The following is a 16,302-nucleotide window of genomic DNA, read 5'->3' as shown; positions in this document are numbered from 1 at the left end:
CCAAGAATACTAGATAGCTGGTGGAAGGAGTCTCTTAATTAGAAGGAACAATCTAAGTTTTATTAAAACAATGTTCCAAGTCAGGATATGCTACAACACATTTTGTGAACCAGAAAAGATGTAAGATAATGAACCCATTCGTTTATTATTTGATAAATATCACGTGGAGCTTAACAGGTGTAGAGGTTTTAGCATCCATGTCCCAAGCAGTCAGTAATTACATTTTGTCAAGCTAAAAACCCCTTTAACCTTGTGTTTTCAGCCAAGATAAATTCTTCATTTACCTTTAAGCAGCTGGCTCAGAAGAGCCTGCATTATTACAGTGATTAAAACTGTTGTAGACTACTTAGACTTACATAAATAAATATTCTTCATATAGGACATATTTTGAATTCTACAGACAAATATCAGGATTTAGCAGCCTTTTTTCTCGTTGCAGACTCATAGGAGCACAGTAATTCCAGAGTATGCGCTTAATCTGGACTGACTTAGAGAATTTATGGAATCTTTTGTAATTAACTAGTGGCACTGAAGAGGCTTGCAAGGTATTCACAGTGAGGGTGGAGAACTCCAAACATCCTTCAGCTCCTGGTCCAAAATAGCCTTGATTCACCAAAATGAACGGCTTGCTGCTGCACCCAGTTTGTCCCAGCCTCCAAAGTGAGCTTGGGGAGAATTACATTACAAATCAATTGACAGGGTACTCATTTTGTTGGAGACCATCAGAAAGATAAAATTGACAGGCTTAACAGATTTGTATTTGATTGTGTGATTATTTTTTAAGCAAACAGTAGATCATTCAGAACCTGTGTGAGAGCACTTAAAATCCAAAATGCAAAATAATACTAATCTACAGAGAACATATGCACATAAGAATGAAAATATTTCCAGGATGCTTATATAAAGTTGGTGAAGAAATAAAATAATGAAGCATCTGAGATTAAGATATAGCTATGTAATTAATGAATGTATATGCACAAAGGACAGAGATGAGATTGTATATGCGACCCTAACATTAACTTCCTGACTTGAATACTTTCCAAACGACCTCAACTTTCTTGCAAGAGCTTTGAGGAAAGCATTAGTAGTATCTTAAGTGTTAAAGATTTGTAATGCTCCTTTTACACCTTTGAAAACTCAGGTAGAAAAAGGAATGGTCTTGTGGCATTTACAGTTGAGCAGCTTCTGTTAACCAGTTAAGTTGTAACTGAAGTACGTGCCAAGTTTTTCTTTCACGGCCAAGTTAGTGATATACATGAGCAATACAACCTCCTTTCGTGGTACACAAGCTCAGCGGTAAAACGCAGTGCAGAGCATGCTGTGCACATGCAGAGTGTGTGCTTCATTAAAGTGTTAATTCCTGAAGATACAATATCTCCCCACCCCCCTTTTGAGGAGCAGGGACAGGAAGAACAGAAGATACGTCTTGCAGTCAACTACTACCACACGTATCCCACTTAGCTGTTGAGCTTGGATCTACTGAATGGCCAAGTAGGAAACCCATTCCCTTGCACTTTCCTACCTCGTCACTCTCCTAACAGCTTTTCACGCACAGGTAGAGCAAACTTGAAGGTTTCAGTGCAGAAGTCTGACAATCCCCCCAGCTAAGCTCTAGGTTTAGAAGTTGGCTAGCTGGAGGGCTTAGAACAGAAGCACCTCATAGCTTTAATCACTGTGGTTGATGTTCTCGCTCCTTTTGTGCGTCTCCTTGAAAGCAAAGGATAATGCTAAGTGCCAGTCCCCTCCTGCTTTATGCTCTCCTACCCGACACCCAAACTCGCTCATTTCTTAAACCAGAGCTCTAGTTTGGCTTTAAATGAACACATGACATAGACAAGCCTTAAAACCAAGTCCCTGAATATAGGCTGAGCTTGGGTGTCTCACTGCGTATTATCTGGCTATACTGCAGCAAAAAAGAATACAAACGTCAATTTGCCTGTCAATTTTTTCATTGAGAACCAGGCACAGATTTATTTATTCAACATGCCTGCACCAAGTGACCTGAATTTCCATCTAAGCTCATCAACTGAAAAATGACTGGTTTCCTTTTCTAAGCCACAGTTAGTCACCGTTATCATACACTGATTAAGTGGATTGTTTATTACCAGATTTAAACTGAAGATGAGTTTTAGGTCTTTAAAAATTTTTAAAAAGTAAGTCTTACTAATTTGGTGATTTGCTTTTCAGCTCATGATAAGCAAATTACATTAGAGTTATGGTAAATGAAAAAATACTAACATTAATCAAGTGGTCTTGAGACTATGCTTATGAAAAAGAAAAGCCTGGACTGTCAACAGACGCTCCTTCACACAGGCTGTGAGCCACTCACTTCTCAAAGAACCTTCCTGCAAATGAGTTTCTTCCCTAAAGCTTTCAGAAGGAAGGACATTTTAAAAAAAGCTGAAGTTTTAAAGCTGTCAATAAGTGCACATTTAACACTGAGTAAGGGCTACTATTACTCATTATCCTGTCTCTCTGCTAGTCCAGACCACATTCCAAGAACATGGATTGCATCCTCACCTAGGCTGTGGTTGCTCTGCTCCCTTTTAAGGACAGGAACATCTCACTTGCCCTAAAATCATTTATAACAATGCAAATGCTGTAAGAAAATATAAGTACCTCCTCCTCTTCCTGAGACTCAGTCAGTGGACCATTCCTGGTCTCTTGGAAAAGGATTTTCTTCATTTTCCGGTACTGAAGGTTATCCAATTCGCGTACTGCATCTTTTGTCCTTTGTATGAGGTCTATTAGTACCCTTGGTGGTCGGTCTCGGCGAACAAAATCATGCTAAATTTAAAGGAAATAAAAGACATGGTTTCAGACATGACACTAGTATGGTTAATCTAAAAACAGGGACACAGTGATTTTGGTTTTTTTTTATACCTGAAATGACGGTTCATATGCAGTCATTGGTCTGTTCATATTCAATAATTAGTAATACCCCTTATGAAGACTCCAAACACAGTGAGCACTGAGTACACTGACTGTGCTCATCACTACATCAAATAACCAAACTATGGCTACGTACTATGAGTTTTGATGCGTAGGCTGCAAAATGTTTTGTTCAGAAGTCAAGAATGCAGAGTACAGAGAAGTGAGGCAAAATCACATTGCTACTTGAAACTCACGTGCATATGTACACACGTGCACAGGCACATCAGTAGCAGGAGAAGCTGGATAGTGGATGGAGAGGTACGACACCTGGCTGACCCTTTGCAAGCTCTCTTTACCCCTGACTGCCTGATACACTTTTCTGTCTGAAATTAAACAGTTTGGACCAGGGTCAGGTTTTCTGAGCTCTCCAAGCAACACTGCTCACCTGTCCCTTCCTGAGCTCATTTACTTGAAGCATACTAGGTACAAGAAGGTGCCACTTCAATCCTTACAAAGGCAGAGAACTTCACAATGAACAAAACGCATAAAGGACAAAGAACAGAATCATAGAGTCATTTAGGTTGGAAAACACTTCTAAGATTAGAGTCCAACTGTTAACCTCGCACTGCTGAGTCCACCACTAAACCATGTCTGTAACTGCCACTTCTACACACCCTCTAAATACCTCCAGGGATGGCGACTCAAACACTTCCTTAGGCAGCTTGTTCCAATGCTTGGTATCAGTAGCAAAACAAACCACCCTTCCCATGGCCACCCACCTCCTGCCAGAGCAAAGTCTCCCTAGAAACAGATGAAGTGGAAGAAACTGCTCACCTGGTTGTTCCACTAAGAATCAATCCTGATTACGTAAGACTACCTGCCTAACCTACATGCAAGTTTATCCTGCATCTATCTATTCCAATTTATAGAGAAAAACAGTAAGGAGACTGCAACATTTATTTATACTTAAAGCATTTGTAGCCAGAGTTAAAATCAAATCAGATTCTTACCAACTTCTGCTAAGGATGTACTAGAAGCGTAAGTTTTAAGTGCAGACTTAACAATAAACTCTTAAATGGACTTTAAGTACCTGATTAAAGGCAGTCAAGTTCAAGAACTAATACATCCAACTGTAGCTGGAGTAACCAATACAGGAAACCCAGTCCTCCTTAAACCAGGAGTCTTGCGTACAAAGAAGTTGAAAAGATAAGCTGATCATCTTTTAATGATTTGTAAATAAACATGGAGAGCATCATGCCACAGGCTTATTTCTTGTTTTTAATTGAATTCAAATTGTTGTGCATTTGAGTTTCGCTAATGGGGACGGCTAGTCATTTCACTATCAATTTTTTGCTAGTAGTGATGGTGTTTATTTTTGAATTATAGCTAAAAGTTCAAAACATCATTTCACACAGAAGCAAAATGAATCATTCCTGCTCCTCAATGCAGATAACCAACATTTATTTGTCTGTAAACAGTAGCAATACGCAGTTTATTTATGATTAGAAAAAAAAAAGCTAGCCATTTTTATCTCATCGTAGATAATTTTTAGAAAGCAGTCATGCACACGGAACAATGAACCTGAACTGAAATCCACCCTAACAGCGCATATCCTTGTTTCACTGGAAAGACTATGCACTTCATATTCAGGCTCTACTCAAATATTACAGTTTCCATGTGGTTGTATTGTACAGCAGATGCACAGAAGTGAAAATCAAACAAAAAAGCTCTTGCATTCTGACTGCTAACTTGCATTATCTAATTGTCTCCATTCCATTAAAAGATGTAGTCACCCCTCTGCTGGGTACTGTACAACTCTTAAGAAATGATGGCTGAAATGACTTAATTTGTATACTTTCTCCAAATTGCAAGAAAAAAAAAAAAAGAACCAATAAATCCCAGACTTAAATGGAGGACGAGGTTAGTCTAAAGGCAGGTAGCATGTTGGCTAGAAGAGTGATTACTAGAACTCAAACCTCCTGGGAATGTTATGCAAGCTGAGAAAAACAGGGAAAAAGCATTTAAAACAAGTTCTATAATTGCTTGTATTTTTACAAGTGAAAAATATTAGTGAGAGTTTTTGGTTGTAGGTTTGGGTTTTAGGGATTTTTTTTGTTCGTTTGGGGTTTTTTTGTTGTTGTTATTGGGGTTTTTTTCCTTTCTTACTATCAACTACCTTTTACTTCAGTCATTTGACTATTTCCATCTAGGATAATGTACCAAAACAATTAATTTTCAAACACACCATTTAAAAGTCAGTTCCCTTTAAGAAAAGGTGGCCACAAAAAAATTTGCTTTATCCCTGTTTACTGCACCCAAGTGAAAAGCCCTCACAAGAGAAAAAGATCTTCAATCTTACAATCTAAAAAGCTTCAGGGAGAACTACTGCAGGAGGGAACATGTAGGGTATTGTTCTCAAAGTCTGAAACTGAATTCAAAGCCTGAATATACATGATTTAAGAATAAGATCTCAGCTCCAATTGTCTGTACAGACTCCAACCTAAGGTACTCATGAAATCATATCCTTCAATGAACTTACACTATTCCTAGAGAGCAGAAAGGCTGCCAATCCACATGAATGAATCATTCCAAAACCTACAACATAAACCTATTAGCTGGTCAAAGGCCTGTCAGGGTGCTGCAAGCAGAACCAGAGAACAAAATGCTGGTTATGTGCCACGGCACGAATGTACCACAGGAAAAAAAAAAATATACCAGGCACTGAAAAGAGTACAAACAAGCTTGCTCATCAGCCTTTACCCGAGAGTAAAAGCATCAGAGTTAAATATTCTCTATGGTCCAGCCTTGAAGCAAGGACAGACGCAAGTGCAAAGCTAGCTGTTCAGTAAAGAGTGCAGGATTTTGATTTCTCTCTTCAAGAACCAAGAGGCTCAGAAACATCCATGAAAATGTGTTCTACTGAGCTGAAAGAGCAACAAGAGAAGCCATAAAACAAAGGCTGAATGGTAGCCTTAGAACAAAAATCAGCATGAAAAGGCTGTCAGGTAGACCAGAGCAGCAATCTAACCTACTGTGGAAATTAAGTAAAACGCCCAATGGAGCTAGCAATTCCTCTGCTCAAATATTTAAGGAAAAATTGAGCCCTGTTTACCTGGTGTGGAACAGCAGCATCCCATGCAATTCTCACCAGCAGCTATGTACGGCAGCCAGAGGAATAGCAGGGCCACTAATCAATTTTAAAGAAAGGAAATACTTAAAAAAAAAAAAAAAAAAAGCAGCAGCCTGATGGAAAAGGGCTGGACAGGATTTCACACATTCCTACCTTCTAACAGAAGGCTGCTCCTGAATTTCCCAGACACAAAGCCCTTGGAGTTATAAGCATTTCTTCTACTTCTCAGGTAAACCAAAACCCAATGACTTAAACTGGAAGTGATTTATGAATCACTGACAAAACTTTGGCAAACTCTGGCCACATCACTCCCATCACAGGTCCCCCTCCTACATGCTTTTGGCAATTACGAACCTGTACAAGGCACTTTCCAAAATGATACAGTTATTTCCAAAACAAGTTCTAATTAATTGGGTTCAGATAATAGGAACTATTAAAGGGATATAAACAACTTTTGGTTTTGGTGGTTTGACAAGGAGAAGAAGTTAACCTGGGCCTATCCTGTTAGTGCCACTTTCAAACAGCTAAGTATGATGTATGAATACAGAAAAGAAGCAAACAATACAAGATGTTAATGAATCAAGAGGAATTGCTCAAAACACACCTAGGACAAAAAAAAATAAATGATTGTAAAATAAGAGAGATGCAGAGTATGTTTGCTAAGTAACAATACTAGGACAGATCTACAGTTGGCACTAATCAATAAATTTGTCAGGGCTTCTGTGCCAGACAGCAGTCAAAAGAACACCATATCAGGACCTCTTACTGTAACACCACAGAGCACAGCAAAGCCAGCCTTTCCCAGCTCCTGCATAACCAGACCTGGAGTAACATTTCATGATACGTATATTAGTGTCAGAAATCCCCATCCAGCCAAAGGAACTTTAGACAAAAAAAACAACCAACCAACCAAGTGGATCAGAAAGGCCCAAATGAATGATTTGCAGCAATCGATCAAAAACAAGAGCTGAACTGAGATCAGGCAGAACAAACATAAAAAGATACATATTCAAAAGGTATGAACAGATAAAGAATTAATCATGCTCACATTAGCATTACTAGAGAAAGAAAGGTCAAGATAACCTTCCTGAACTTCATCTGCATCTGTCAAAAAATCAGGCAAGACAGGACAGTTCAGAGCACCCCACACAGAATAATCCTGCTCTGGCCAGGAGATAAAACCAAGTCATACAGTCTCTTTCCATCTCTAATACTCATGTTCCTTTAAATAATCAGCCACTATCTGTAAATCTTTATTAAGAGCTCAATCCTCTGATCGTGTGGAACATAACTCTCAAAGTATTACTAACTCTGCAAGATTTGCTATTGCCTATGCATCTTATGAAGACTGGTTAAGTCTAGATTTTGAGTAGCAATTAAAATGGCTTTTTAGATTTTCTGTCACTTCCACAAATTGCAAGCCTTAAATCTCAATGAAATCGCATATAAGCTTGGTAGCAAGTACTGCCTGTTACACAACAGAAAAATAACATTTTTGCTTACTGGAGAAAGTAAGCAGAAATAAAAAAAGGAGCATCAGCAAATTAAGTTACATTACTTTACACAAAACTGAGTAACTGCTCCAAAAAGGTCTTTGCTTTCACACAAGCTGCACCAAATTATAGTTTCCCCAGTCCCTCTGCCCCCATTTAAAGGGCGAATGGGGTTGTCTCCAGTTTCCTCCTTCATTTCTGTCTGCTTTTTCAGAGACCACTTAGTGCAGCAGCATGGTCACAACTCAGGGCATCCTACCGACAGCACAGTATAGCAGACAGGCTGGTGGAAGTCCCTTCTTCGTCACAGCAGTAGGAAACACACTCTTAAGCCCTGCCTACACAGAAAAATGTTGGTTGGAATTCAGCAGCACAGATTTAACTAACTCAGCTCTGGACCTGTTTGTCCTTGATAATACTTTCAGCTAAAGTATGTGCAGCACAAAAGAAAAAAAAAAAAAAAAGAACATTAAATCCTTTTATCCCCCTCCTGCTGACAGGTCCTTCCTTCAGCTAAAAAACCCTGTTACTTACACTACTACCCCCTGAGCCTTGCAAGTTCTCCAATCCAAATATAACCTCTGCAGAACTCTGGGGTGTAAGAGGAGCAGGGTGCTGGGCTGCTCCCTCAAACAACTCCTCACTCAACAGTGTAACTGTTTTACCACGCAGCCTACCTCTACTTTTCTCCAGTAGCTCAACTCTTAAGCATCATCTTATAAAGATAATTGTGACTGACATGAAAGGCAAAGTCAGGAAATAAAGTTAAACAGCCTAAAATACTCTCCAGAAGACCCCAAAACTCTACTGATTCAGATGAGAGCAAAACTAACAATTTTTTTGAATGGGCAAATGTTTGTTCATCATCTTTAGTACTATAGACAGCTTTTCCCCAAATTTCTGCAAAAGATCTGAAAAATTACCCGCAACAGATCTGTTGATGATGGCCGTTCCTGAGGTATTTTCTGTAAGCAGTAATCAACAAATCCCCTAAAGGAGTCTGACCTGTAAATAAATTTTAAGAAGTTTTAAATTAAGAAGAAGCTTAGGATCTGGAATAGACGCAAACTTATTAGTGCAAGCAAAAGAAAAAAAAAAACACAACCTGACTAATTTGTTCTTAAGTTTTAGGGCAGAGAAATTACCCAGACTTTTCCAGATTCTGAGTTAAGTTGATCCCATCAGTTCTTTCAACAGCTAAAGGCTGTTGAAACAAACACAGACACACTATTATTCCCAACCACAAACTGAAAACCAGGCAAGAACTATGTGTACCATTCACTATTTTCAATTTTATCTCAACTCCTTAAAAATAGATGACAATGAAATTATAGTTAACTCCAGAAATGTACTTCTTAAGTCAGCTGATGAAACGGCTCTCTAACCCCTAGAAAGCTTCCCACCATTTGTAGCGCTGGCTCTAAAGTGCCTTGATACAATGATTAGTTCACCAAAATTTTTGGCTAAATATGAGGTTGTGTCACACCTGGAAAGAAGAAAACTCATCTTCTAGGTGCCACTGAACTTGGAAGCAGCATAGAAGTCACCTTACTTACTCCCTATGTTCTCAAAGCCACAGAGAGCACACTGGTGGACTACACACAAACTGCTTGCAATCAGGAATACTGATTCTTACACTGTATTCATAAGTTGTCTCTACTTTGCATTGCAAATCCTACACAGAAGAATGTGGATACCAGTGTACAGATATGAGACCAAGGTCTTCGAACCTTGACAAAATGGACAAAACAGATGATTAAGTAAGGAAACCAAAGTGGTTTTGCTAAAATGATTAGCAAAGAAATAATCGCTAGGCATTTAAGCAACATAGTGTAACTGGGGGAACTTCACACCTCTCCAGGAGAAGCTATCGCTTCAAGCCATCTGCAGACTCTGCCAAGCATCACTTGATAGCTACATTCCACTCAGGCACAGAGAACAGGTAACCCCTTTGCTTCCACAGAATAACAAAGCATTCTCGTATCAAAGCTCAGACTCCGGAACAAGCCTGTAGCATGGGCAGTATTTACTGGTCACAATGCTCTGATGAGTTTTGAAGTCACTCACTGGAAAAAGATAATCTAATTACCTCTATATCCTGCATACCTCTCCCTTCCCTTTCTCCACATTTCAGTTGCATTACAATGCTAACAACCCCTCTGTCAGGGATCTTTTGCAGCTGGAAACTTTGCTGATGCTGAGCTATGGCTCGCTTAATGCATCCAAGATTACTTTAATTCCTACAGCATCTACAGCCCCGTAATTAACACCTCCACACATTTAGATTGTAGCATAGCCAAAGTGACAGAAGGTCAAAATCGAGCCTGCCTACACAGGAGCACTATTTGAGAACGCAGTCAAAGCACTACACTGCAACAAATACTTTTCTTGTCAGACTTTAGCCATGCAAAGAATGTCACAGAGTATTTTCAGGGAAATATAACAAAAAAACCCACCATCTAGTAATAGCTCTCTTACCATTCATTTGACTGTAACGTAGGGGAATCATTCTGGGCTATGTGATATAAGGCACTCATTGCATTCATGTTGAAAAGTGGAGGCTTCCTTTCAGCTAGAAAGAGAAGAGAAAGGTGTGATAAAGCAGTCTGGAAAGAAAAGGAGAAAAATATGGAAGTATGAGCAAGGTATCACTGCTAAATCAATAGCTCATTACTGTCATCATCACATTTAAGCTAATTATTTTAATATTCTAGGTTAGAGACTTGGACAACCACTCAAGGAAAGCTGCTATTCACTTGAAGAGGGGATGAGAAATCCAGAGAGAATGGGATGCATATTATAAGGAAAAGTTTCCAGTAAATTTTACCTTAACTGCAACATTTCACACCTGACCTACTATGGTACAATCAGCAGAAGCTGACTAAACCAGAGCTTAGACATACATAAATTTCCTGGCCATTACATGGTGTATCAATACCTACAGATCTTTGATGCACTACTGTGGCACCTATATTAAGGAAAAAGAGTGGCTGCCTGTTTCATTTATCATTGGCAGTCACCTGCAAGTGGGACAGTTTGCCAAATTTCTTGCCAGATGTGTCATTAACTCCCCCTAACTAAAATTCTTCCTAGTCCTTGCACCAAGAGGACACCCACCTACCAGCCCCTCACTTAAGGGGTGCAGCAGATCTCACACAGAAATTGAGAAAGGCTAGTTTTCATCACCATCTAAGGTCAGTCACGCCAATCAGCCAACGATGCCAGGATTTTAAGTTCATGTCAGGTCAGAGCAATCACTTGTCCTTGACATGCAGCATGCATGCAAACCACTGCATTTTCTTTTCTTTAAAGACTACATACTTTTGGCTACACAAGAAATCAAGACATAAGCATTCAAAGAAACCCAAGTGGTGCTCAACAAGAGATTTCCTCCCACTGCTACCTGACTGCACGTTCAGACATGGAATCATGCAAAGGCAAAGTTCAAAGTTAAAAAAGAAGTTTAATACTTCTCAAAAGGGTAATGTTAAAAAAAGCAAACCCATCAACTACGTAAAATGGCTTGGAGGTTCCTGACTGAAAAGCTCCATAAGATATTTTGGGATCAAGACTCAGTGCTAACAAAGGGTAGCATAATATCTATTCTACTACAGTGATCTATGAGAAGCCAGAACACACCTAAACTACACACACACAAAAGAAAATAATCAGTGGCCATGCAGAATAATACAAGTCTAAAACTTCTGATTTTGGTTTTCTTTATATCTAAATACAAACCGTGTCAGCAAGGCATTAGTGCTGGCACATGAAATACAGAGTGATATTACTAGTCATCTACACCATTACCATCTCCATACTGAAGTCAACACTTCTTCCCATTCTGTATGTCCCCTTCTGCTATATATATTTCTGCTGATTAAACATTTATAAATAACATTTTCACTGAACTTGCCCTTGCAACAAGTTCTTGATTACTGCTGTTAAGGTTAAGTATAATCCATATCAATAGTATTTCTGAAAATAATCTACTCAGCACATGCAATATCAATATTCAAACTTAAAATGCACACATCTGCTCTGTATACCTGCTATCACATCTACATCTGCTTCAGGTTGTGTGGATGCGTATCATTTGCCCTTTGCAGTGCAAACCCTTTTCTTCTCATGTAAAGAACCTGTCCACGTTGATTCATGTCACAAACTTTCAGCTGAGATTGAAGATTTTTGTTTTAGAGAGTGAGGAAGTAAGAAGAATTGAAAATTAAATGTAGGTCCCTTCTAACACACAATTCTTAGGACACCAATTCCCTTGATGTAATAGCTGGATCAACTTTCTCCAAATCCAGCTTGAAATACACAGACTACAAACCAGTTTCCTCTCATAAAAGACTAGAATCCTCTAGCTGTTATGGGAATAACTGAGTACACCAGATTAACAATAAAGCACAGCAGCATTAGTGGCTTGCTCTTGATTTGCCAGTGAGTAAAAGACTTAAACTCAACTGTCAGTGCTTTCCTAGTCAGGCTTCTTAAAGGAAAAAAAAAAACAAAACAACAAAAAAAGAGAGAGAAAAACACCAAAAAAAATATCTTAAAGAATAAGAATCTTCCATTTTTTTCAGGACCTCCTAATAAACATTGCAGACAATTACTCATCTCAGCTGCCAAGTATTTACTCACCTAACTCAATACACGTGATCCCAAGAGACCAGACATCCACCTTTCCATCATACTGTCCCTCGTCCATAGCAAGGATCACCTCTGGTGCCATCCTACCAACCACAGCGCAGAACATGCACGTTAGGGGATACAAATTGTGACTCCCAGCACATAGCTTAAAATGAGATGGTTTCATCACCTTCAGCAGCGCAGCAGACGAGAACTTAAAGAGCCAGCATGGAGCTGAGTAAAGCCATGCTGAAATAAAACGATGCTTGCCTGCACTAGCAAGTCTTCCAAGAGGCAGTTTAAGAAAGGAAAGTAAATAAGAGGCCAACCTGATCATCTTGCTGTTAGCGCAACATGCTGGCACATGGGAGACCCACACCAATCTCAAAGGCATTGTACCTGCAGGCAGACAGCAAGGTCTGGGAGAGTCCTAAAGGTATCATTTGTACTCCCACCAGAGATGGTGGGTTTTCCATTGGCACACCGGGAGAATTTTCCAGCAGATATACGCAGCCTGTGAGTGTAGCTATGAAAGGAACAGGGAAATCCATAACAGTGGGGAAATATGGTGGTCCAAGATAAAGGGATAAGTAGGGGGAAATGGAAGCAGCAGGCCCAGCCTGCAAAAATTCAGCCTCTTCTGTTCTTCAAAGATGAAGCAGGCTTCTTGCCAAATGGACTTGTTCAGAGGCTGGGCGATAGGTGACCTCCCATCAATGCCTGGGGCGTCTGCCACAAAAGTAAGTGGAGCGTAAAGCTATGCTGGTTCACTATGGTAAGAATGCCAAGCACCTGAAGCGACTCGTAAGCAAGTTGCTTCAAAACAGAATTGAAGTAGCTGTGTGACTTAGAGTCTGCATGGCCAGATTAACAGGATTCCCTTTCTCCATGTCGTTGTCTTAGTTCCGTTACCTATGGCAAGCGTTAATAATCTTTAAGCCAATGGCATTACAACAGTCGAAGCATTAACTGGTACCATTTCAAAGTGCTGCACAGCCTACCTCTCTCTACTCATGGGCACTGAGGAAGAACACATTTCCTGAAGAGCTGGACACAGGAATTTTAAGAAAACTGCTCAGTTAATTAAGTTTTTGTGCCAGATATTATTTTCAGATTGTGAAACGCTGGAAATAGAAGAGAGCAGTCTTATAAATATGGAAATATTGCAGGCTTTACTCACCAGTAAGGCGTTCCCACAAAAGAATTGGCAGGGGAGACTATAGATGCAGACCCAAAATCAGCTAGTTTCACTTGACCTGGTTCTGTTAGAAGAATATTTCCAGCTTTAATATCCCTTTAAAAGAAAAAAAGAGAATTATACTTCTGGTTCCAGTAGAATAACTTTCAAAAATTTACAACCACAGAAGTCCACTAACTTTTTCTCAATTAAACATTCATAAGAATCTAAGAATATTTAGAAGTCTAGTATTACAGAAAGCTAGAGAAATCAGATCTATGTGTTTTTGTGGAATGGAAAACCTGGCTGTACCTAGAAAGGACAGGGGGTGAGGGAAGTGAAGAAGAGAGGAGGCATGGGTGCAAGGTTGAGGTCCCAAACTAAGATCCAGGAGAGATGTATTGGGGTACTATGACACCTTATGTCAGCTATGACACCCTTAATACCAGATGTGCTATTTTCATCTTTCAAATGCCCTAGAATTCCTTATCTGATCCTTCTTACAACGCTCTGATAATTCACACATTTAAGAGATTAACGATAATGACACTACTGAAATACAAAAGGTACAAGATCTATTCAATACCTTTGGCACCGTAAGTTTCTCAATTCCAGCAGTAAGCAGGATAATTTCAAATTAACTGCCCATGAAATGCTGCGAAAGGTTAACTCAATTTGCATACCTCCCAAGACACTTGGCAATGACCCCATTCAAAGTTTGAAACAGACTTGTCAGATGTAAAATATTTTTTTCTTTCACCCATCTGACATAAAAGGAAGAGGACTGCTTTAAGAAATTCAAGTCTACTTATACATTGCCAGCTGAAAATCCCAATATAGTGAAAGTTCCTTAAAACCCTGATACAGCAGTTCAAAAACAAAGGGAAAACCGCACACTAGGTATGCCACAGATGCATTCACATGGGCAAAGCTATTTACTTTTGCAAAAGCAGACCTTCAACATAAATGGAATATGTGTAAGGGATTCCGGTCAGTCAGGCTGCTATACACTATATGGTCTGGAATACCTCCTCACTATCTCTTAAAAAAAATATAATGTATCTTTCCACAAAAAAAAAAAAAAAAAAAAAAAAAAAAAAAAAAAAAATCAATGAAAACATCAGCTTTTCTTATCTGGTGTTCAACCTGTAAACACCTAAATACCAAAGCCACTTACCAGTAGTATTAGACCTCCAACACAATTTACTGTGTATTGCCAAATGCACTCATACTCTGACCCTGTGAAAACTGAGCTAATAAGGTAAATGCGAAGGGAAACAAAGCTATCTTGTATTTGCTGCAGAGGAAAAGCATACACTGAATTATCACACACCAGTTGAAGAATAATAATTTTTGCATAAAACACAACACTGTAGACCCAGAGAACAGCTAAGCTGAAAGACCCTGTAAATGTAGTGTGACACAAACACTGGTGAGATACCTTTGTCTCCAAAAGCCAGCACACAAAAGTCAGAGCTGGGATAAAGGGAGCCACAGAGACAGTTTACTTACAGTATTTCAGCAGCAGAGCCAGAGTAAGAACCTCTATTTCTCTATATCCCCATTCCCAGGAAAGTACTGCTTCAAACTAATACTACGGAGTTTTTTTGCATGCATGTGCTACTCAAAAACATCCTGACCTGTCTTCATGTTTGAGGTCTATGCATCTGTCACTTCTGCAGAGAAGTGCTAAAGATGTCTGGTACGTGCAAGAACGAACACCTCAAAAGTACAAAAGAGACAACGCAGGCTGTCCTCTCTGCTGTCATCTCCACTGCTACTTCTACTGTACAACAACCAGAGGACTTAGCAGCCATGTTACGTATCAGCAAACACATCTGCCAGTAGGTTTGCCTTGTGCCTGCAATTAAACAGGAACTAATCTCACGATTTGCCATGCCAAGGCATGCTGCTAGAACAAAGGGGTGGCAAGGCTATGAGGAGAGCCGGGTGCTGTTCCTGTGTCCCCATGAGGTATCCCCTTACCCTGGCCCTGCTGCCTTTGCCTTCCTGCCCGTGGGGCCTGGATGCTCTGCCCCTGCCAGGCAGCATGTGCTGTACCCTCAGGCTCCCCTGTCGTTGTGCACATCAGTACAGCAGCACCCCTTGCTGCCCAACAACAGCACTAGGACATGACACTCTTCTGTCACTCCTTTTTGAGGCCCAACATCTATCGGGAAACTAGAAATCTCTTGATGGTCTTTTCCAGGAGAGGAGACTTGCCTTCCCATCTCAGGAGTTACAAGGCTTACAGCTCTTGGAAGACAACCAGCTAGACTGAAAGACCCATGTGGTGCCCTCAGCAGCCACCATCCTTATGGCCACTGTGTCAGCAAAATAACTTCTTCCAATTGGAAAGAGAAATAACCAACTTTGGTCTCAATCTGCAATAAACCTGCTAATGGAAATGTGAATGGAAAGTTCACACAGAGCAGCTAGTATTCAGTATGTGAAATGCTGAATTTAAAACACGCTAATTGCACCTTCTTAGAAAGTCCTAATGAGTATCGAGAAAAAACAATTCTCAACAGTGCCCATATAGGGCATATATGCAAACAGCTGATCAAAAATAATCTTATTTTAATTTCATGAATTGGAATTAATGTTTAAATTAATATTTCACTTAAATATAATTTAATAACCATGTGTAGATATGCCCCAAATAGTTATTCTAACAAGTGACAAATTATTCCCGTCTCTAAAAATCCCTCACTGACTCAGCCTCAGATATACGAATTTTCTGTCTCAAGCTTGCCAGTAGACTACAAAGATGCTTTTAGCCCATAAATCAGTCTCAAGCTGCCTCATTATGATGACTCTCTACTCATTACAGTAATCTACATCCATTTCACAAGTCCCTGAGATATCAGTAGTACCCAAAATTAGAACAAAAAAAACCATAAAATGAGAACATGCAACATTGTTGACAAGTGAGTCAAAAAAATCCAATCCTGAAAAATACCCATTATGAAAGACAGATCTAGAAGCTACCTCCACAA

At 39.6% G+C, this 16,302-nt stretch overlaps 1 protein-coding gene across 3 annotated transcripts in view; it reads right to left on the bottom strand.

Moving 5' to 3' along the window:
• The window catches only part of TAOK3 (TAO kinase 3), a 92,985-nt gene that overhangs the window by 26,592 nt on the left and 50,091 nt on the right, over positions 1–16,302 (bottom strand). For all 3 annotated transcript variants that reach the window (XM_055706046.1, XM_055706033.1, XM_055706039.1), the window contains 5 exons: positions 13,307–13,420; positions 12,139–12,230; positions 9,976–10,069; positions 8,421–8,502; positions 2,620–2,787 (listed from right to left, as the gene is read on the bottom strand). In XM_055706046.1, coding sequence (XP_055562021.1) covers positions 2,620–2,787; positions 8,421–8,502; positions 9,976–10,069; positions 12,139–12,230; positions 13,307–13,420 — 550 coding nt within the window. The remainder of the gene's footprint in view (positions 1–2,619; positions 2,788–8,420; positions 8,503–9,975; positions 10,070–12,138; positions 12,231–13,306; positions 13,421–16,302) is intronic.

This window comes from Falco cherrug, chromosome 1 (assembly GCF_023634085.1).
Source record: "Falco cherrug isolate bFalChe1 chromosome 1, bFalChe1.pri, whole genome shotgun sequence".
NCBI lineage: Eukaryota > Metazoa > Chordata > Aves > Falconiformes > Falconidae > Falco > Falco cherrug.
The sequence above is the reverse complement of the archived record's forward strand: the minus strand, read 5'-3'. Positions and strand labels throughout refer to the sequence as shown.